Source organism: Nelumbo lutea, chromosome 3 (assembly GCF_056320005.1).
Source record: "Nelumbo lutea isolate HS-2025 chromosome 3, American lotus-T2T, whole genome shotgun sequence".
NCBI classification, from domain to species: domain Eukaryota; kingdom Viridiplantae; phylum Streptophyta; class Magnoliopsida; order Proteales; family Nelumbonaceae; genus Nelumbo; species Nelumbo lutea.
The window spans coordinates 100,107,090-100,131,209 of record NC_142686.1 but is presented as its reverse complement, the minus strand read 5'-3'; the positions used below and the strand labels follow the sequence as shown (position 1 = coordinate 100,131,209).

The following is a 24,120-nucleotide window of genomic DNA, read 5'->3' as shown; positions in this document are numbered from 1 at the left end:
GGTCGATTTCTACTCTAGTGTTTTGCTTAATCAGCCTAGCATCTTCGAATTTTACTGACATCGAGCTCTGTTGCAGGTCCCATGGAGGAAGAGAGGATTACCGGTCCGAGGCTCCTCCGTCAGATGAAGAAGAGGAAGCGGGCTACCAAGAAGGCGCGCATGGAGCCCTCAAGGACCCATACCCCTGAACCCGATCTTCCGCAGGTCCCCTCATTGGGGCCTGAGCCCCCACAGGCTCCCGTTTTGGGGCCCGAGCTCCCTGATGCCCCTCCCGTGATAGACTTGGAGGGGGACTTACCAACTCAGGGGCCTAGAATGGCGGCAGAGTCGATCGTTGAGCCAGTCAGGGCTACCGCTGAAGTCCCAAATCCTATTGGGGCTGCTGCCGAGGCCTCCGAAGGATTGGCTCATTGTGTCGCAGACCCGACGACATCCAGCTCGGGGACTTAGGAGGAGGAAGAGAGCATCATGAATCTCGATATTGGCCTTGACAAAAGTAGGAGGGCTGTTATTACAACGGAGGTTGTAGATTGGGGTGAACTCTCCCCTGGTCATCTCGGGGCCCACGCTGTGACCCACGCCATGGTGGTGAGTTCACACCCTAAGGGCCACATCTTTCTCCTTTCTTTCTTCTTTCTTTAGTACTGACCACCCCCCTTCTGCCAGGTGAACACTGTTGTGCATGCATTGACCTTCCAGTCTGACAAACACATGAGGTGTGCTTTCGCTGCTGCGGAGTCATCTTGTGCGGCTCACACTGAGCTGAGGGCAGCTCAAGGCAAGATTCACCAGTTGAAGGGTGACACTACCGCCCAGCAGAGCTTTATCGAGGCCCTACTATTGGAGAAGGAGGAGCTGGCCCACGAGAGGGATAGGATGAGGGCCGAGGTGAACGGACTCAGAGTAGGTCAGGAAGCCTTGAAGCTCGAGGTGGAGAGTCTCAAGGCGTGTCAGAGGGCTTCGCAGCTTGAGGTGCAGGGACTTAAGGAAGCTAAGGGGGCCTTGGAGCACAAGGTGGAGTACCTTAAAGCCAATATCAAGGAGAAAACTAAGATCTTCAACGAAGCTCTCAGGGAGGCGAAGGCCCAGGCCATCATCGACTATGGCAAGTCGTCTAGGTTTGATGATGTAATGCCGCAGGCCTACCGTAGGGGGTTCAAGCTCGGCCGGTGGTGGATGAGGCACGCATACCCTGACCTTGACATAAGCACTTTCACCACCTATAACATTACAGACGACATGGCCTGTCAGGCCGCAGATGACCCAGACTCCGATGATGAGGGCGACAATGAGGAGGCTAGTACTACCGACCCGACTGACACCCCCGAGGAGGCCCCCGAAGAGCCTCGAGTAAGGCTGATAAGCCTTCTAAATAGTTGTGTGTTTGCTTGTATTTTCTTTTTCTTGTTTCTTTGTACTTGGGATTCTATAATGGAATTACACTTATGCAATGAAAGTATATATGTATATTCTATTAAGTGCTTGTGTGACTCACTTCTGCCAGAGTGTTTGCCTTATTCAAGTTGTTGAGCTAGTAAATTCAGTTGTTGAGGTGAGCGACCCTTTACCGCTGTCGCCCCGAACTATCTTCCTGCACTTAGTAGGGGTGATCATTAGGTTTTAGCGACGTACGCCGAGGTAGGCATAGTAAGGCGCGTGCCCGACCTACCTGCTTGGCTATTTAGGTTGGCGTTTACCTCTAGTAGCGTATAGCGAGGTAGGCTAGGAGTCAAAAAGTCTATTCTCGAGACGCCTTTGGTCTTTGGCATGCTAAGCCTATGCTGGCAAGGCGGTAGAGTCATGCATAGCGTCGAGGTCTTTAGTTAACCTAGCGTGTTGACCCTTAGGCCGAAGGGAGTGACTCTAGGTCACTCCAAACTGTTTTGTCGGCCGAGGTACTCAGGGAAGGGAGTGACTCGTGGTTCACTCGGTTCGGTGGTTCATGGGTAATATAGTCTTAGGTTGACGATATTCCACACCCAAGGTACTTGTTTCCCTTCTAGGGTTTCGAGTTCGTATGTTCCTTCCCCGAGTACACGCTTTACTTGGTAGGGTCCTTCCCAGTTCGGACCGAGCTTTCCAACGCTAGGCTCAGGCACCATAACCTTACAAAGAACCAGGTCGCCAACACGGAGAGTTCAATTTTTAACCTTGGCATTATAGTACCGAGCTATTCTTTGTTGATAGACCATGGTCCTGATGTACGCGAGGTCCTATACTTCATCTAGCAGGTTGAGGTTGGTACGTAGCTCATCTTCATTTACTCTGTCTTCATATGCTTCTAGTCTCAGTGAGGGGACTTCAATCTTAACTGGGATGACTACTTCAGTACGGTATGTAAGGTTAAAGGGAGTTTCTCCCGTGGCAGTCCTTTCTGTGGTACGGTAGGCCCAAAGTATACTGGGCAGTTCGTCCATCCACATTCCCTTAGCTCGGTCCAAGCGCGCTTTCAGTCCTCAAAGGATAACCCTGTTTGTAACTTCCGTTTGGCCATTCGCCTGAGGGTGCGCCATCGAGGTGAAGTTCTGCTAAATTCCCATATCTCAGCACCAGTTTTGGAACTTGATGTTTTCGAACTGCTTGCCATTATCGATCAGTACCCGAGGTAATCCGAAATGGCACACTTTGTTCTTCCAAAAGAAGTTTTACACGTTCCGAGCTGTGATTGTCGTGAGAGGTTTGGCTTCGACCCACTTTATGAAATAGTCCACTGCCACCACTAGGAACCTTCTTTGCCCTATTGCTGGCGGGAATGGCCCGAGTAGGTCAATTCTCCATTGTACAAATGGCCATGGGCTAGTGAGGTATTTCAGGTTGGCGGTAGGGCAGTGGTGGATGTTAGCGTGCTTCTGGCACTTGTCGTATTTTTTGACAATCTCGGCCGCATCTGCTTTCATGGTTGGCCAGTAGTACCCTTGTCGTAGTGCTTTCTGAGCGAGGGCCCAACCCCCAAGTGTCCACCGCACAGGCCTTCATGAGTGTCGTGAGGGACAAGCTCGGCTTCCGAGGGTCATAGGCAGCGCAGGTAGGGGAGCGTGTAGGACATTCGGTATAGCCATCCGTCTATCATGACGTATTTGGCTTCCTGGTGCTCTACCCTCCTAGCGGCATTATGGTCTGCGGGGAGGGCCCCAAGTAGCAGAAAGCTCGTGAGTGGATCAATCCAGCTCGGCTCTGCTTGAACGACAGGAGCGACCTCCTCTGTCTCCCTGAGAATGCTAGGCCGAGGTAAGTTTTCTATATACACAGTCCTCATGATGTTGTCTCCCGTGCTGGCTAGCCATGACAGGGCATCGGCCTCAGCGTTCTTTGATATTGGGATTTTCCGGATGAAGTGTGACCAGAAGTTGAGTAGAGTCTCTCTCACTTTGGCTAAGTATGCTACCATAGTTGGTTCGCGAGCTTTGTATTCACCCAAGACTTGATTTACCATGAGTTGGGAGTCATTGCAAACGACAATGTGTTTGGCTTTCACTTCCTTTGCAAGGTCCAACCCAGCTAGTAGCACCTCATATTCTGCTTCATTGTTGGATGCCACGAACTCAAAGCGTAGCGCGTACTCCAATTTCACAATGCTTGGTTCGTACAGAACGATCCCAGCTCTGCTGCCCTGCCGATTTGACGAGCCATCTATGTGAAGGATCCAAGGTTCCTCGTCCCAGTTCAGGCTTGGCCTAATTAGGAGAGATGTCGCACTGGTTGCTACCTCACGGTGCTCGAGTTCAACCGGTCCAAGAACTCCGAGCTCTCCCGTACTGGGGTCCTCGTGTTCTACCAGCCTGGGGACTTCGGAGCTAAAGGTGCATTCTACGACGAAATCTGTCAAGGCTTGGGCCTTGATAGCGGTTCGCAGTTTGTAGTGAAGCTCATACTCGCAGAGATCGATGGCCCACTTCATCAACCTTCCTGAGACCTCGAGCTTGAGCAAAGCTTGCCTCAGAGGTTTATTGGTAAGGACAACGATGGTGTGAGTTTGGAAGTATGGGCGGAGCTTTCAAGCTGTTATAACTAGTGCATAGGCTAACTTTTCTATCTCTAGGTACCTCGCCTCTGCTCCCTGCAACACTTTACTAACATAATAGACGGGTCATTGGACCCAATCTACTTCTCTTATTAGTACTGAGCTGACCACCTCGTTGCTCGTCGAGAGGTATAGCTCTAAAGCATCACCCACTTCGGGCTGAGTCAAGACTGGGATGCTGGCGATGTGCCTTTTGAGCTCGTTGAACGCGAGCTGGCACTCTTCAGTCCATTCAAAGCCTTTGCTTTTTATGGCTTTAAAGAAAGGCAGACAATGATCTGCGGACTTGGACAAAAAGCAACTTAGGGTGGCCAACCGGCCATTCAGCTTCTGCACCTCTTTTAACTTTCAAGGTGGTCTCATTTCTAGGATGGCTTTGATCTTGTCCGAATTGGCCTCAATGCCTTGCCGATTGACGATGAACCCTAGGAATTTACTCGAGGTGACACCAAAGACGCATTTATTCGGATTTAACTTCATATTAAATCTACGCAAGATTTCAAAGACTGAGTGTAAATCTTGTATTAATTCATGCGAAAATTGGGTTTTGACGACCATGTTGTCTACATAACACTCTACTTTTGTGCCAACAAGTGGCTCAAATAGTTTATTTACATGTCTCTGAAAAGTAGCCCCAGCGTTCTTCAGCCTGAAGGGCATGACCTTGTAGCAGTACAGGCCAAATTTGGTTATGAAGGTAGTCTTCTCCTCATCAGTTGGGTCCATTTTTATTTGGTTATAGCCCGAATAGGCGTCCAAGAAGCTCAATAACTCATGCCCCGAGGTCGTATCCACTATGCAGTCGATCCTAGGAAGTGGGAAGCAGTCTTTTGGGCAAACCCGGTTCAGGTCGGTGTAGTCGATGCACATGTGCCACTTACCATTTTCCTTTTTCACCAGAACGGGTTGGCTACCCAGCTCGGGTAATGGACTTCCCTGATAAAATTGGTTGCAAGGAGTTTCCTGACCTCCTCGTTGACTGCCCGCCATTGTCCTGGGGCTAGGTTGCACTTCTTTTGTCTAACGGGCCTAATTGAAGGATCAGTGTTAAGTCTGTGAGTGATAATGTTGGGGTCTATGCCAGGCATTTTTTCCGCCGACCATGCAAAAACGTCTAAATTTTCAAGCAAGAAGCTTACCAGTTGAGATCGCAGGGGCTTCTCAATAGAAGCGCCTATCTGAAGTACCCGCACTGGATTGTCCGCCGAGGTCGGGACGGGGATGGTCTCCTCAGTAGGTGTGGCCCACTCTACGGGTCGTCCCAGCTCGAGGCCGTCAGCTGCCTTGGATTTTCCTTTGAGGGCAGCTACATAGCATTTGTAGGACTCGAGCTGATCGCCCCGCGCCACTCTGACTCCGAAGTCTGTAGGGAACTTCATTTCTACGTAGCATGGGTTGGCCTACTATCACGTTGTATGGAGAAGGGGTGGTGACCACTAGGAACTCATGGTTGAGCCTTACCACACTGGGCCAGGTATCGACCTCCACCGACATAGTGACCTTTCCCAAAGACCTGACCTCCTCGCCACTGAACCCCACCAGTGGGGTGCTTGCGGGCTTCAGGTCATCCTCTGGGATCTGAAGCTGATCGAAGGCTGCCTTGAAAAGGATATCTGCCGAATTGCCCGAATCTACCAGGACACACTTGACTTCGAAGTCGTTGATCTTGATCTTGATGACGAGCGCATCGTCGTGGGGGTAGTGGACTCCTCACGCATCGTCTTCAGTGAAGAAGATCGACTCCTCCACCCTTGGCCGCTTCAGGGGGTTCAACTCTTATCTGGCAGCTTCACGGGCTGATGACCGAGCAGTTGCCAAGGTGCAGTCCGCGATAATCCATCCTCCAACGATTACGTGGATGGTCCCTCGGACTAGTCTCTTGTCTAGAGACTATCTCTACGGTTGCTCCGCATGTCTGCTGGACTTGGGGGCTTCTTTATTCTGTTCCCCATGCCAACCTGCTTTATTGTTATTATTGCCATGATGTACAAAATTTCTCAAATACCCACGACGGATGAGCTCTTCTATCTCATCACGGAGGTTATTACAATTTTTGGTGCTATGACCGTGATTTCTATGGAAACTACAGTACAAGTTCTTGCTCCTAACATTAGGATCGGCCTTGAGCTGAGGTGGCCACTTTACATATGGGGCGTCCTTGATCGCCATGAGGATCTTGGCCCACTTTGTGTTGAGGGGTGTAAACACCCTATCTGCTGCTAGAGTTCGGAAAGGCTGAACTGTCTTTGCCCCTCGAGCTTGATCCTTCTTCTTCTTGTAATCATTAAGAGCCGAGGGTTCTGGTTCCCTTTTTCTTTTTTTCGGGGGCGTGCTCGCCCTTCTGGTTGATCTCCTCCTCTGCTCCTATGAACCGATCTGCGAGCTCGAGGAACTCAGTCATAATTTTGGGCTGGTTGACGACCACGTGCCATCTGAACTCTCTATGGGTGATACCTCGTTTGGCCGCCGTAAACCGAACTACAGAGTCCAGGTCGGGTATCTGTAGGCAAGCGTCATTAAACCGCTTGATATAGTTCCGGATGGACTCCCCCTCTCTCTGGACTATGCTGAGGAGGCTTTCTTGGGTCCTTAGGCATCTCTTGCTAATGACGAAGTGGGAGGTGAAGACCTTCACGAACTGGGCCCATCTCCTTATTGAGCCCAGCGAGAGGTTTCGGTACCAGGTGCAAGCCACTCCTTTGAATGTGGTGGAGAAGGCCACGCACATGCAAGATTCACTCGCCCTGGCCAGATGCATCTGGGACTGGAAGACGTCGACATGGTCCTTGGGGTCGAAGGACCCATCGTATTTGTCCAACGGTGGAAGCTTGAAGTCCTTGGACATGGGGACCGCAAGGAGCTCAGGGGACAGAGGAGAGGAGACCGAGAGAAGTGGTGCAGCTCTTACCTCTCCCGAACTTATTTCTATTTTTCCCTTGAGCTCGGGCAGGTTGTGGACAATGGTAGTTCAGCGAGCCCGGTGATGTCTTCACTGCTTCTAGGCTGGCTCGGCGTTGGTGCTGTTGGCTTCTATATTGTTGAGCTCAATGGGCCCAGGGCAAGGCAGAAACGACTACCAGTAGCTGCAGACAGAAGGACCTTGTTCCAGGTCATCGGCTAGCACCTCGAACTTGACCTCCATGAGCAGAGGCTCAAACTGTGAGTGCTGGAGTGACGCCGACCTAACCGGTTGGGAGGCCCCTGACCTGATCGCGGGCCATGTGGCGGGGGTAGGGAGTCTTCCCTTCCTTCCGTGAGATGATGTCGAAGTCTCTCCCCGGCAAGAAGGGAGTTCACTGCGGCGCTTAGGTTTAGCTGGCTGCGTCGCCTGATGCCAAGGAGGGAGTGACGAGAACTGTTACCGGTATTGCAACACTTGTTGCTGGGGAAACTGGAGCTGTTGAAACTGCTGCATCTAGGCCTGCATGGCCCGCATGCATTGCATCAGGTCTTCGAGTTGGCCTTGGTCGGTCACCGGAGGGAGAAGGGTGGGTTCGACGAAGGTCATCCCAACCGCAGGGGGTAACGGGACAGTTATGGGTGCCACTGTTGCCGGCATGTTCAGGCTAGGAACCCTGTCCGCAGAGAGGGGGACAATGAACTGCCTGATGCAAACGGTGGGCATTTGGAGTTGCTCCTCTGGGTGTTTCGGTGTTTGGAGTTGCTAGAAGAAGCCATGGACGTCGGTGAGTAAGAAAGAGAAGTTTCGTAGAGGTTAGAGGGAGGCTTTTTGAAGCGATTTCCCACAGATGGTGCCAAATGATGTTGCACGATCTAGGCACTCCTAGCTAGCTGTGACTTGGCTTCTGACTGAAACGAATGACACTTGAGAGGAAGGAGAAAGTGAAGGGTTCCCGGGGAGTTATCCCAATGGGAACACTCTGATGACTAAGTTAGAACTGGAGAAAATCTCAAAGAGAGAGTAGAGAGTAAGAGTGCTCAAAGTGCTTAAGCTTCAATACCTTTTTCTTTTGAGAGTTTGAGTTCTTTTATGTTGGAGCCTGGTCATACTTGGCATAACCGCCGCCCTTGCCGTTGCTGCCAAGGCATGTGTGGCAGGCGCAAGTTGCCCCCACAAACTGCCATTGCTAGGTATGGGCTTGACAGACGTGTCATGCTTTCCAAAGGAGACAAACAGAATGCCGCCTGGCAGGCGGAACGCTGCCTGGCAAGGGATCAGAGCCCTGCCACCGGGTCCGGCGGGTACGGATGTCAGACAGGGCTCCCCAGAGTCTACTGGACTACTGCGCATCGGACTGCCTGGGGCAAGTTTGTCCCGGTACCGAGGTGCCGAGGTGCCTGCATTGGGGGTGGTGCTGCCCCAAGGTGCTCGGGACACTTAGCCAAGAATTGGGGTGCTTCCTCCTTGGGAAGGGAGAGCTCTAGGCCCCTTAGGGGGAGCTCGGGACCTTCCTCGCTTGGTGGGAGTCAAGGTTGGCCATGCATCAGTCCCCGGCAAGTTAAGCAACTCGTTGAGTGACCGGTGTTAGACTCGACGTGTCTCTCCCGTCGAGTTGCGGTCGTGCTGTCAGGCTGAGCTGTTCACTGAGCCAGGTCATATACACAAGTCCCCAGACTATGAAGTCGGGCCAAATCACCCTTCATCAATATTGATGTCAAATTGCTTATTAAATTTATTACTATGGTTTATTTTATTAAGGTTATTCCAAGTTATTTGCAATTTGCAATCTAAAAGCATCGATGTCAAATTATTTATTTCATTATATATATAAATAAAAATACAAAATATTGGTTAATGTTCACTGGATTTGGCAAAAGTTTTAGTACCAGCTGCCAATCTTACGGTTGGTGCAACCTCCTCCTTTATTTAGGACCGGCAATGTAAGATAAGCTCACACTAACAGAGTTGTAAACACCGAAGAAGAGCATACTTAAGTTTTCCAAAACAGAGAGGTATAACTACATACCATATATGTGGAAAATGTCCTTCCAGGCTGTCTAGGGTCTTTAGAGACATTTTCTTGCACTAAAGGGTTGTTTTCAAACTCATATCTAAGGGGTGCAACCCAAGTGGTCCAAGTTAGCATTTTGCAGTGTATCGGGCTTGGGTTTCATTCAAATTTTGACAAAAACTAAACCTGAGCCCAACCAAATTGCATCTTATTCTCATACTTGAAGCCCAAGATTTTACCAATATTACACCAAGCAATGGGAAAAATAATGACCATCAGCACATTTGGATTAATCGCATAGTAATAAACCTTTTTCTTCATCATCTATCATCTAAGCATTGTCCTAGCTATGATGAATTTGCTACATGAATCCTATTTGCTAATCCGTCTTAGTATTACATTATTTTCAAGAACATGAGCACAAAAAGAGAAATTAGGATCTATATATGATCAAAGAATTTTTGACAAAAACTTTAATGGTGATTGTCAAATTGACACAATCCTCCTCCTTCCAAAATTGAAACGAACAATTAATATGAAACAAACTCATATTAATAATTTGATGAACTAAGTAGACACAAGTAGAAGGATGGATATATTATTGTTTCATTCATGGTTTTTAAAATCAGACCAGACTGGATGGTTAGACTGGAAAAACCGGGAACTGGACCGGTTCCGGTTTTCCCCAAAACTGGATTTTTGCCAAAAAATGTTGATTTGGTCAGCATACCACTGACCCGAACGATTAAACTGTTTGAACCAATCAACGGTTTGAACCAATCAACTGTCAGTTCAGTTTGAACGATTAGACCATTCGACCTAGAAACCAGACCCTTGACTAGTTCATTGTCTAGGTCGATTTTAAAAACCTTGATTTCATCACTTACATCACTTATACGACATTATTAGAGCAATATTATACATTTGTGGATCTTCATCGTCATGACTTTGTTCACTTGAGAGAACAAAAAACCCCCTAAAAAAGAGAAATGTAGAAAGGATCTTAGTGGAAGAAAGAAGGAAAGAAAGAAACTTCTTTCCCCATTTTCCCATTCAGACATAAAAAAGTTTTAAAGGAAGCCTTTTGCCTGCCATTAATTAAAGTAGTAGGAGATCAACATCTACACTGAAATAAACCATGCAAAGCTAATAAGACTCCGTGTATCATGGAGCTCAATTCTATTCTTATTTTTTACCACCTTTTTTAGCTTAGACTTCTAGACGTCCCTACTTCCACTCTAAGCCCGTGAACCAACAACCATGACGACGGCATGGAATAGTCGAACAGGGCGGGCAGTGGATAAGATAATTCATATGTAGATTTGGATCAACAAAAGAGATCTTGCTAGCACTGCTGCATGCGCATTTGACCAGAAGTTTTGCGTGGCATTTGGGACGGTTGCACGCTTGTGAGTTGTGATTCAATTCACTTGATAGGTTTGACATCTCTCACATTGATTCACTCTTTTGGACGTACGACGGCTAACGAATTCATGTCCAATTCTTTATTTTGTTGATGCTTTCATGCACGGCTCACTTAATTGTCGGTCGTCACCCGTTTTCGGCCCACAACATTGAGGTGTTTGGAATCGTAGGCATTTCCTCTCTCATGTACTTTCGTATGCATCGAGAATAACAAAAGGGGATTTCAATTTCTGTACATTGAAGAAGTTATTTTTTATATGGTTTTTAAAACTAACCGGTGATTAAACCGATTGTTCGAACCGAATGCTTGGCCCATTCTGACAAGAAAATAAAAAAAGTAAATAAAATTTAAAAAATAAAAAACAGTCAAAACCGTTTGAATGGTTAATCGCTCAGTTCAACGGTTCATGTACCAAAATCAATGGTTTTGGAAAAAACGGAACCAGTCACCTGACCGGTTCCCGGTTTTTCCAGTCCAACCATCCAGTCCTGTCCGATTTTGAAAACCATTATTTTTTAAAGCTTCTCTTAATGGTTAGGCATTTTTTCACTATTATGCTAATGTGGTGCCTAATTGTCATAAACGGTTGCAATTATTACCTTTCTTAGATTTGCAAACAAATAAAATACAAACTTGAATGAAAAAATGCCAATAGAACCAAACACATACTTTGTCTAAAACTTTGCACATTTCCATCCACATGTGTTGTATATTCATACAATTTACATTTAACCACAAGGCTGGTAAGCTGTGCAGGATTAGAATTCACCATGATTTTCTTAATTTTCAAATTTGGACCCACTTCAACTCCAACTAAAAAGCTCTGATTTCTGCATCATAACTGCCTTGAGCCTAGTATTTAGAATCGGATTTGTTACTCACATTAACCTTACAACACATTTTACCATGCATTTAAAATCTCTCTCAATAACACTAAACCACTTGGTTAAAGTGGCTCTGATACATCTCAGATAACCATTCAACATAAAAGCTTAAACTATTAAGTGGCGTCTTTGAATAGGTTTTATTCTCTAACAAGATATCTGATTTCTGTATCATAATTGTCTTGAACTTAGAATTTAAAATCAAGATTTATTCGTTATATTGACCTTACAACACATTCTACCATGAATTTAGAATATCTCTCCATGAATAATAACATACAAGTGTTGAAGATATTTCTAGCATTTAATTCCTTTGACTTAAGTTACAACCATGTTGGGGTATTGGATGACAAATGTGTGCAACCTGCATTACTTGTAAATTATGGTCAGTAGAACCATCAATACGCAGATAAGTCGTAAGTTATTCAACTTTTCAATGCTCCAACCCATGTAAACGGTGTGCTCTTGGAAGTACAAATAATTATAAGACAATATTGGTGTTGTGATACTAACGCACCCAGGATCAAGCAAACAATTGGCAAGAACAGAAAACTAGACAAGTAAAACAAAGCAACACAAGGTATGCACATGTAGAGATTTTCATAGTTCAGCTTATAGCCTACCTACTTATTCTCAAGTGTTGAAGGAGAAGAAATCCATTGTGGAACAATAATATAAATTGCATTTACTAGAGTGTTCCATTGCCTTTTCACTAAACACATGCTCCCAATACACTGGAAGTTCCCTCTCTTCGTATCTCATACATTATTCTGGCTCTCTTTTCTTGGCTCTCAAGATACAAGATTACTTTCTGTGCAAGATACAAGACTATTTATAAGAGAAACCCCAAGCCGGGTTATCCCCACAAAATTCAAAACTAAATGAATTTCTCGAGTCTTACAAAACCCTTGCTGTGAGTCTAGAGTCCTATGATTATGGGAACTGTTTAGGCTATATGATTTGTGAATTTGATGACTCACGATTCCCGCTTTTCTTCAATTCTAGATGAACTATGGATCCCACATATTTACAAATGTAGATGTGCTGCGATTTCTAAATGACTTCTAGTCCATACCTTCCATCGTAAACCACTATGAAATTTTGCTTTGTTTGAGTCGGGCCATGGAGTGGATTCACAACTAGGATTCAAGGCACCAAAACAATAGTTTGTCATATTTTTCAAGGATTTAATCTTGTATTAGTGCCAAGAAAACTTTGGCATTTTTAGAAAAAATATCAAGGAAAAACAAATGTTTAGAGAATTGACTAGGCATAGAAGCAAAAAAGGGAGAGGTTATGGCCTTATGGGTCAAAGGTTCAACTGAGGTCAAATTGGAGGTTGAACCACTTATTTTTAAGTAATTATTTAAATAAGTACTTAAAATAAGTGATTATAAGGTTTAAAATTTTGACACAATACATCTCGTATTGGGCGTATCATATCATATCTTTCGGGTCCCGATATGCCTATTTATAGGTGTTTCAGGACCCCACTCTTTTAATGAAAAATACATGTATTTAACTCCCCAAAAACCAAATTTTGAAAAAAAAAACATGTTTCCACATGTATCAAAGTATCGATATGCCTCTGCCAATACACAAAGGCATATCGGTACTTTGAACCATCAATACCTAATAGGGGCCAAGTACATGTGTTGTATATTCATACCATTTACATTAACAACAAGGTTGATAAGCTGTGCTGTATAGAGTTAGAATGCACCATGATCTCACAGATCACTCTATTGTATATTTGGAATAATGTTCTCTTCATAGCTGCCTTGAGCTTAGCATTTAGAATCAGGATTTATTTCTTACAGTGACCTCACATATCATTCTATTGTATATTTGGAATATCTCTCCATGAATAATAACATACAAGTACGGGACTAGCATTTAATTCCTTTGACTTAAGTTGCAACCATGTTGGGGTATTGGATGGCAAATGTGTGCAACCTGCATTACTTGTAAATGGTCAGTAGAACCATCAATATGCAGATCAGTTGTAAATTATTCACCTTTTCAATGCTCCAACCCATGTAAACGGTGTGCTCTTGGAAGTACAAATAATTATAAGACAATGTTGGTGTTGTGATACCAGCGCACCCAGGATCAAGCAAACAATTGACAAGAGTGGAAAACTAGAAAAGTAAAACAAAGCAACACAAGGCATGCGCATGTAGAGATTTGCATAGTTCAACTTATAGCCTACCTACTCATTCTCAAGTGTTAAAAGGAGAAGAAATCCATTGTGGAACAATAATATAAATTGCATTTATAGTGTTTCATTGCCTTTTCACTAAACACTTGCTCCCAATACACCGGGAAATTCCCTATCTTTGTATCTCATACAGTCTCCTACTCTCTTTTCTTGGCTCTCAAGATACAAGACTATTTATAAGAGAAACCCCAAACTGGATTATCCACACAAAATTGAGAATTAAATGGATTTTTAGAGCTTACAAAACCTTTGTTGTGAGTCTATAGTCCTAAGGTTATGGGTTTGATCCCAACCTATGATTCCAAGCTATATAGTGAATCCAAATGATCTACGAGTTCGATGGCTCATGATTGACACTTGCCCGTGATTCTAGATGAGCTGAGGATCCCACATTTCTACAAATCTAGATGTGTCGCAATTTTCAAATGACTGCAAATTCATACCTTCCACCGCAAATTACTATGAAATTTTGCCTTTGGGTTTTTTTAACTTTGTTTAGGTTAGATCATGAAATGGATTTACAATTAGAATTCAAGGCACCAACACAATAGTTGGTCATATATTTTCATGGATTTAATCTTGTATTATTGCCGAGAAAAACAATGGTATTTTTCAAAAAGAAAAAGGAAAAACCAGCATTCAAACCGGAGTAGACATAGAAGTGGAGAAGGGAGATATTTATGGGTCAAAGGTTCACTAAGGTTAAACCAGAGGTCAAACTGTGATGACTTATATATGTTGCCATTGACATATAGTATTTATATAATGTATTTTATAAATAATAATACATTTGAATGCATTGGATGGATGGCTAATTTCCTAATTTTTAAAACAAATGATTAGAGTTAAGCTTCTTGGCTCACATTTTGAAAATTAATGGTAATAGCTAATAGGACAATATATATAAAGAAAAGGTTATGGGTTTATGTTTTTCCATGACCATTTTGAAAATTTCATTCATTTGGTTACCTAAGTGGTTTTATGATATTGGTCTGGTTCACTGATTTTTCAATTAAAATGATTGATAGGCCGGTTTTGACCAATATTAATTTATGACTTCCATTTTCTATAGTATGACCAAACAGGCCAGGGGTACAATTAAAATTCAACCAATCTGATCCAATTTCTAAACATTAGGGATAACTTATTGTCAGAAATCTTTAACTGAAATAGCAGACTTATTAATATTTTTATCTCATTAATATATTTTCTTTTGTGAATTATTATTAACCACGTAACATAATACGACCTCCCTCCTTCCTGGTTCTTTTCGTCCTTTGTTTTTTGGAATTAGAGGCAAAAATTAGTTCATGAGATGTAGCAAAACTTATTTATACTGTATTTGTTTGATTTTAAGGAATCGATTTTTTATGCATTTTGAATATAATATATGTATGCAAATGATATTTTGTTGATATACCATATTTCTGTCGATCCACTCAACCGAGTTGGTTATCTCCCTTTGAGGAGACATAGTTTCTAACCATGAAAACAAAGACAGGTCATCCATGTTGTGCCTGTGAGTCGTATGTACACCTTATCATTAATTCTATTAATCTTGGGTGTGGGTCTATAGTTGCACGACCAATACCCAGAAGAAAAAAAATTAGGGATAAGTAGACTGTACTTCATCTTAGAAATCTGAAATTACAGTTTCCTCTTAGTCTATTAATAGCCCTTTTATAAACCACATCTTGCCCATAGATTTGGTATCCATTTATGATCAAGATTCATCCCACCTGTACCATAGGACTAAGATTTGTAGAAATAGACTGAATAATAAAAACCACAAAATAAATGTACATAAAACTATATTTTCTTGAACTTTGCTCCAAACTATTTAACCAAAACTTTTTCCAACCACATTTTTTTTGAAGTAATAACCTTTGTAGGGCATTGATGGGCTGGTTATAGGGTCGGGTTAGGATTAGGCATATTCAACTTTATGGTTGAGTTAGGGTTTTAATTATTTGACCTGATTTGGGTTCGGATTGGGTTTGGGTTTTGGCTGATTCATTCCGTTACGTCATTATACCCTTACATGTATACACGGAATTCTTGTAACTTTTGACTTCTAATTTTTAATTACTTAAATTAATGAATTTTAGGTTTTCAAAATATGTTGAAAATCCAATTGAAATGATATGATTTAATCAGGTTAATGTTGGTCTCGGATTGGGTTTAAAAATTATGCATTTTGGAGTTAAATCAGGTTTAAATTGAGACATTGAAGGATCGAGTTATGGTTGAGACAATCCCATGCCAAAACCGACCCGTTTGACATCCCTAAACCTGTGAAATGAACACACTTTTTTTTTCATAAAACAAGCGGATCAAGTGAGACCCGATATCATATAAAATGGAATGCATGGTGAGTGACCAAGTGAACTACCGGATCATTGATCTACATTATTCAACTATTAATCTCTCATCATACTTACATTTGGCTATAGATCACTACATTCTAAATAGGCAGCAGCCATATACCAAGAAAGGGGTTGGGGATGGGCCCGGTGGCAGCAGCCCAGAAGCCATGAGTTGAATCAGATAGGCTCAGACAATGACGTTAATGAGGAACCAAATAAAATACTCAATATCTATAGAAAAGAATTTTGAGATGAATTTGTCGTTAATGAATATATAGTATGTGGATCAGATGGTTAGATGGTGATAGGTCAACCTACTGGGTCAATTCTAGGCATAGGATATCTTACCCATTATACAGTGTTTGTAATTCTACGGGCAATATTTATGATAACTAAGGCCCCGTTTAGTTTATAGGAATAGGTGTTTGAGATGGATTATTTCGATTTTAATTGGTTGGTTGTGTAAAATTGGAATTCTATTTTCATTCTTGTTGAAATGGTATTTTCCCATTTGAGGGAATGGCTATTCCATATTTTTTCATTGAGAATGAAACCTCTCATTCATGCTAATTTTAATTCTCAATTGGATTCTTATCTGAATCAAACAGACTATAAAAATAGATCATTCTAATTCTGATTCCAATTCCAATTATGAACCAAATAGATCATAAAATATCTCTCATCATAATTTATTTTGATTTTAGAGACGATATTTCTTATAGCTTTTAACAATTAGGAATGACAATAAGACAGGATACTATCAATGGGAACAGGTTTTCCATTCCCAAATCCCAACCCAACAGAAATCCCCAAATTTCCCGTTATTTTTTAAATTCAAATATATTTAAGTATATTTTTTAGAAAAATTAATACATATGTATTAAGCACAAATTTATATACATTACTGAGGGGTGGTGGGGAGCGGTCCCCGCCCTCTTCCCACTGTGGGGATGGAAATTCCCCCAGGGAAAAACGGCCGGCTTTGGTCAGGGCAAAGCCCTCGGCTTCAGTCCAGGGAAAGTTGATGCGCGCATCGTTCGCGCAGTATGAATATGCACCACACGTCCTTAAAACGTGTGCGTCATAAAAACGTTCTCGAATTCGCATACATGGACCGGTCCACCACGTCTCTCTCTCCTCCGCATTCCCCATCCTCCCTCTCCCTCTCACTCCCGTCTAGCGTCAGGGTTCTACTTTCAACTGGCTAGTGACCAGAGAAACCAGCGATCGGCGACCGACTCGCATACCTTTTATTGCTTCAGCCTTAAATCTTAACGGCGTACTGTTATCCTTTGCCTCCACATATACGCCCGTTGGTTACTCACAAGGTCCCGTAGGCGCCACAACATCCGCCGCAGCTGACACCGGACCCACATAGTCTTCACCACCTCCAACCCCGTCGCTTCCACTTAACCGTTTCGGGGTCTTGACGCATTGGCTCTGAAAGCTCTCTCCATCTTCATCTATTCCTCCGACACACACAAGGAAGTACTGGATTGCACCGTGTGCCTATCCGAGTTCGAGGAGAACGAGAAGGGTCGTCTCCTCCCAAGATGCAAGCACAGCTTCCATATCGATTGCATAGATATGTGGTTCCACTCTCACTCTACTTGCCCACATTGCCGAGCACCTGTCCAACCCGATATTCTCGCCCCTGCGACTGAAACTCCGGTTGAGGTCGTTATCCCTGTGAGCGAACCTCCCGAGACAGAAGTCCAGTCGATTACTGGGCTTTACCCAGGGTGTCACCACTATGAAAATGAAACAAGTCGCACCCTGCATGTCTTCTTCTTCCTCTTCCTCCTTCAGCACCGGCGGAATCAGCGTCTTTAGGGTCCCGAAGGAAGCCATTAGAGCTGGCGGGTGTTTCAATTGAGGTGCCTAGAAGGAACAACGAAGGATTCAGAGGTGTGGATGAGGAGGTAGGCTTGGGATTGCCAGCAGGTCAGGGTTCAAGTCACCGGGAAGTCGGATTCTATCGTTTAAGAGGATATTGAGCAGAGATCAAAGAGCTGGACTTTCTTCTCCTGTGGCAATGATGCCGAGTTGCAGCTCTACCACACAGACCGTGGAGAGATTTAGGAAGATCCTTTCGGAGCTTGAGCGCGAGCAGAAGGGTAGAGAAGCTACGGAGAATGCAAAATCCGAGCTTCAGACCTCGTTCAATCGCTTGAAGGTGCTCGCGCATGAGGCAATCAAGAAGCGCGACGAGAGTGGGAGGCAGAGGGGGGAAGCGTTGCGTGAGAAGGAAGAACTTTTGAGATCCAATGAGAGAATTTCAGGGGAATTGGCGGAGGCTCTGAGACTTAAACAAATCAGTTGAGGCAAGGGGACGCTCATATGCTTGTCGAGGTTGCTGAGAACTGCGTCGGAAGGGGAAGATGAAGACGCCGGTTGCTGCTCATATGCGATGTCAAAAGTCCGGCGGTTGAAGCAACCGTAGGTCGCGTGGCACGCTCTTACGTTGCACGAACGATGCCTTGACTGAGAGTGAAGCCGGACTCCGTTCCAACAACGTTGACAACCTTACGTTGGGAATATCTCGGTAGTCATGTGATCTATTTTATGGGAGATATTCCCGATGCAAACAAGGTTTGCAAGGGGCTGCTCGAACGGAATGTCTCCGTAATTATGTGGTTTATTGTATGGGAGATATTCCTGATGCAACATTGCAAGGGGCTGCTCGAACGGTGTACTTACGTTATTTATTTCATTAGAAATATTTCCGATGAAAAGTTGCCTTGACAGGAGTCGAACTGAAAATGATCCACATTCCCGACAGGGATCCAAAAAAATTGGGGAAAATTGTCATCCTGTGTGCATAGCCCACTATCACTATTCTCGTTTTGTGGACCACGAAATGCTTAATTGATGGTTAGAGATGATCTCGACACTGATCCTCGTCAGCATGAAACGACCTGGTCAATGATCATACCACGACAGTGATCCCTTGCAAGAAAAAAATTCAACGGCTCTTTTGCCAACAATTGGCAGCCGTGCATGCAGGGAGGCCAAGCGTTGGAATTTTGTTTACTTGCCACGTGCCATATGTAGGTGAAATTGATGGCCAGATTAGAGCTTCTGTTCACCTACACTATAACAATAAATTATTCACATTTCTTGTAGATTTGAGTCCAACCAACATATTGAGAGAATCAAAATTATTAATAGATTTTGGATAATTCCCCGGAAAATCAATAATTAATATCTCATGATCTAAATTTGAGGGCCAGTTGATCGCCTACTGTGAAGGAAATCAATCCTTCTAATCTTGCATGGACCAAAATACCCCATCACCATTCCAAACATGTTTCAGTACCAACACAAGGTAGGGGGTTAAGGTTCTGTTTGCTATCTTGCAGTTTCTTCATAAAACGTTTTGGCGTTGATCAATAAAAATTAATGAGAATTATGAACAGTTAGATCATATGAGCCCCTTAAACTGAAAAATCAAAAGTACATGTCGGGACTGATCATTGCTGTTTAGAGTTGTTTTAAGTAACAAGAGTAATTTGTATTCATCAACTCAAAACATTTCTGATTATATAACATGGTAATTTATATTTTAGGGAAAATTCTCAATTAGTATCCTGTATTTTGAGTTTAGTGTCATTTTGGTTTTTAAACTTTAAAATGCGACAATTTTGTACCCGAATTTTTAAAATGTGACAAGTCAGTACTTGCTGTTAGTTAGCCATTAAGTGACATTTGAGAAAACACAAATGCCCTTATAGTTTCATCTAATTTTCTTTATTAACCATCCATAGAAAAAATTAATAGTCCTAAATCCTTCTCTCTTTTATTCAAGAAATTTGGGGTCACCAAAATAACCACTCAAACATAACCCCAACTTTCTTGAATGGAAGAAACAAGGATTTGGGACTGTAAATTTTTTATCCACATTTGTATGGTTGATAAAGAAAATTAAATGACACTCGAAGGGCATTTGTGTCCTTTTTAAATATCACTTAACAACAGGTTAACTAATGATTAATGGCAAGTAGATGTTGAATTGTCACGTTTTGAAAGTTTAAGTATTGAATTATCACATTTTAAAGTTTGAAAACCAAAATGGCACTAAGCACAAAGTGAATTTCTCCTATATTTTAACATCGCTTTCTATTGATCAACCAAAACATTTCAATTTCGCGAAGGAGTGGCAATGATATCAAACACAACCTACCTATCAACCTTTAAAGAGGTCTTTGGTTCCATTGCCATTTCCACATCAGTGCTATTTCAGTGATTCAACTTCAGTGGTCGAATCCACTGTTTTGTTAGCCATTTTTAAGTTTATGAGCCAATGAAACCAAACACCTCCAAACATTTCTGTGTTCTGAGCAAGGTTTTCAAAACTGGACCGGATCAGCTGGTAAAAATCAGGAACCAGTCAGGTGACTGGTTCCATTTTACCCCAGAACCGTTATTTTGCCAAAAACCATTGATTTGGTCAGCAAACCACTGACCCGGGCAATCAAACCGCCCAATAATTTTAGCCGATATTTATTTATTTTTTATTTTTTTGTCAAAAAAAACCATCCATTCGATTCAAACGATCGAACCGGACTCCTGACCAGTTCTTTGTCCGATTCAATTTTAAAAACCTTGGTTCTGAGAAAATATTAGACCTTTGTAAATGGCAATGAAACAAACACCGCCTAAGTGGATTCCAATCTTCAACCTAAATATCTCTCTCAAGTCTCAAAAGAGCCTAATTATTTACCGAAAAAAATGGGGGCCCGTAATTGAATCAAAATCCATAAAAAAAGGAAGAAAATTTGCATTTAAATTCTCTCATTCCCCAACTTGATAGATAACCTGGTAACCTTGTGTTCACACAAGTCACGACTATGACCAACCATTTTCTAATTTATCATCTATTCACCTCTATGAAATGGGTTGATTGAGGTTTTGTGCACTTAATTAATTTCAATAAAAAAACAATAACTTGATTTAGATGACAGTACAAAGTACAAACACTATTAGGGTTAGATCTATCAACGACAGAATCAAAAAAGGGTGGATGAGTAATTTAGCAGAAGCCAAGAAGGAAATTCATTTCTAGGCTTTTTTATGCATTCGGTAATCGGTATTCCCATCCAGAAATGGAAAAACCCACAGAAAGGGATGAAGGCATTCTGTTTTTCTGCTCTATTTATTACTGTTATTAATATTGATTGCTGTTATTAAATTTTAATTGATAGATGGTAGAACTTCAAATCTTTTTTATCTGTTCTTCCGGTGGGTTGTTGAAGAGCTTTCAATGCTCACAGCTCACTCTCCTTCCTCAAGCCAAGACCATCACAAACTTTCAACCATCTCCACTCAAAAGTCCTCGTAAACCACCTTCTGTGAACAATAAGAAAAGTTTTGTCTTTTGGGTTTTTGGTCAATGCATCTCTGTTTGTGACCCCACTTCTGCTTCTTTCTTCTTCCTCTTTTGGGCTTCTGGATCTCTATAAATTCAGCTCTGTTTTCTGGGTTCTTGCCACTTTCTCCATGGTTGAACACATGAATTAAGTGTTTGGTTCTCTGACTTTCTTATCTTTATCCCTTTTATCTTCTCGTCTCTTTTCCTTGCTGGGTTGGTGGAAGTAGCTCAGATGGGTGAGATCTCTGGAACTAATGCTAATTACGAGAAATCCATGGAAGGAGGAGTTGTGCTGAATGTCAAAGACAGTGAAGTCCCAGTCCCTCAAGAGGTGGGGGATCAGAAAACCAACGAAGATAAAGGCTGTAGTCTCTCTGTACCTTTCTTGCAGAAGGTTCTCTCTCTCTCTCTCTCTCTCTCTCTGGTTCTTAGTATTAATTTGATAACTATGTTATTGACTGTGAATTCGAACCTGGTTCAGTTGATTGCAGAGGTTTTCGGTACATATTTTTTGATGTTTGCTGGGTGTGCGTCGGTGATGGTGAATTTGAGCAAAGACAAGGTGGTGACGTTCCCTGGGATATGCGTTGTGTGGGGACTAGTGGTGATGGTCATGGTCTATTCCGTCGGCCACATCTCCGGCGCTCACTTCAACCCCGCCGTCACCATCGCCTTTGCAACTTGCCGGAGATTCCCATGGAAACAGGTAAACAAGCAGAGCAATTAAGCAAGTAATACAGTGAATAGTGATCTCTCCTTCAACTTCAATTATGGCATCTGTCAGTAAAAGAAAATAGTTTTCTACTTTTCTAGCCTCAGGCAGGAGACATGATGATGATTAGCTTATCAATTAGTTCAGTTCTTCCAAAAATCTATGGGCCTACACGGCATTTTCTTTGGGTGGGCCATATGTGGGCTCCCTAGCTTTGAAGTTACGTGTACGGTGTTTTTAGAGGTTGGGGTCCTATTTGAAATGATGTATTAGGCTTAAAGGAATCTTAGGGCTTCCAAATATAAAACATGCTTTTTAATTTTTTTTTATTCACCTTGCTGAGTGGGTCTATACTCTTCCTCCCGACCGCCTGGAAAAATTATAAATAAAACAAATTGAATTCGTCTTTAAGAAATAGAGGAAAATTAGTCATAACTACCACAACTACCACAACTGTAGTGAGTAACGGCAAATCTCTTGGCACTGTCATGGGCTAATGGCCCACATCTCATTTTCATTAGTGGGACCGACTACCTAAAGGGTGATGGGCTCATGGATTTTACTTTCTAGTTTCTGATAGACATGTCTACACTGTGAATTGTGTTTGGGCTTGATATAGAAATGCAATACAGGAATAGTCAATTGGGTTTTGTAGTTTTGGATTTGAGGTTGGCTTACCAACCCAAGACCCACCAAGAGATTCCCTGAGATCAGATAGTGTAGAGTACTGTAGACCAGCAACTGATATTTGGTTGAAATTAAGGTTGGTCCTGGTTGATCATCCTCCTATCACAACCTAATGCAGCTTCAGTCTTCCATTGTTTCTGGTTTGAATCAGGTACTGATCTATCGTCTCTAATCCCCTATGCTTTTGTTTAATTCCACCATTTTCATTCTCCAAGGTGTGATGCAGGTGCCAGCCTACGTAGTAGCACAGGTCCTTGGCTCGACGCTTGCAAGCGGGACCCTTCGGTTACTATTTGATGGGAAGCCTGAGCACTTTTTTGGAACAATACCAGCTGGATCGAATTTACAGTCATTAGTGCTGGAGTTTATAATCTCTTTCTATCTCATGTTCGTCATCTCTGGTGTCGCAACTGATAACCGAGCGGTTAGTTCTTCTGCACACAAGACTTTGAATTCAACTCTGAGGGTACATTTGGTTCATATCAGAATCAGAATCAGTATTAAAATCTCTTTAAATCGGAATCAGAACTCGAATTAGAATAAGTTGGAATGAGAACTTAAATGGGGAATGCCATTCCAGCAAGAATGGCAATAGAATTCCGATTCCGTCCAATTCATTTCGATTCAGATTCCAGACCCCCTACCCCCTATTCCTGCAACCTAAACAGAATCCTAAATAGATTGGATTAGGCTTTTAGACTGCAAGAGCTAGGAGAACAGCTTCCAGCCTGCTCCAATTGGATCAAGCATGGCTTAGGCTGGAAAATGCACAATTGCTACTCAGAGTAGAGATTTCTTTTCTTTGTCTGCTTTTCAATCTCTCAGAAAAAGGAAATTGATTTGTTGCAGATTGGTGAACTTGCTGGGCTGGCCGTGGGAGCTACTGTCTTGTTAAATGTGCTTATTGCAGGGTATGTTGATTTGTTAATTCTTAAACAAATTTGATTGATTGGATTGATTAATTGAATTCATCTGCTTCATAATGAGGCCAATAAGAAAAACCTTTGCTGCTGTGTCTGATGAACAGGCCAATATCAGGGGCATCCATGAACCCAGCCAGGACTTTGGGACCGGCGTTCATAGCGAACCGGTTTGAGGGGATATGGGTTTACATGGTTGGACCCATTTGCGGGACGGTATCGGGTGCTTGGGCCTACAATATTATCCGGTTCACCAACAAACCATTGCGCGAGATTACAAGGAGTGGTTCTTTCCTCAAGAGCTTGAACTTTACTAAGAACTAAAAAAAGAAAAGAAGGCATTTTGTTTTCTTTGGGGAGGGGGGAGGTATATGTAACCTTTATACCTACAAAGGATGAAAGCTTCTAATCTGTAGTTTTAATGGAGAAAGGCATCTCTTTCACTTTAATTCTGTTTGACTGTTTCCATCTTTGTCATTTACCCATGATTTTGTTTTTTCTTTGTCAGCCTATCCCATCAGTCAGTGAATTAATTTTGGCAAAAACTATTTTGAAATTATTCAGTAAGTGATATATGGAGTTCTTTTTCATTTATGGTA

The 24,120-nt window shown here is 42.8% G+C and overlaps 1 protein-coding gene and 1 pseudogene across 1 annotated transcript; both read left to right on the top strand.

The window, feature by feature from the left end:
* The first annotated feature begins 17,130 nt into the window (after window positions 1-17,130).
* LOC148867147 (RING-H2 finger protein ATL2-like) lies at window positions 17,131-18,553 on the top strand (annotated as a pseudogene).
* A 2,366-nt stretch (window positions 18,554-20,919) lies between these two features.
* Window positions 20,920-24,120, top strand: LOC148867146 (aquaporin NIP1-1-like). Its single transcript, XM_088981346.1, has 5 exons — window positions 20,920-21,596; window positions 21,684-21,908; window positions 22,828-23,025; window positions 23,451-23,512; window positions 23,629-24,120. The coding sequence occupies exons 1-5, from the start codon at window positions 21,435-21,437 to the stop codon at window positions 23,843-23,845; spliced, it is 864 nt and encodes a 287-aa protein (XP_088837472.1). The 5' UTR covers window positions 20,920-21,434; the 3' UTR covers window positions 23,846-24,120.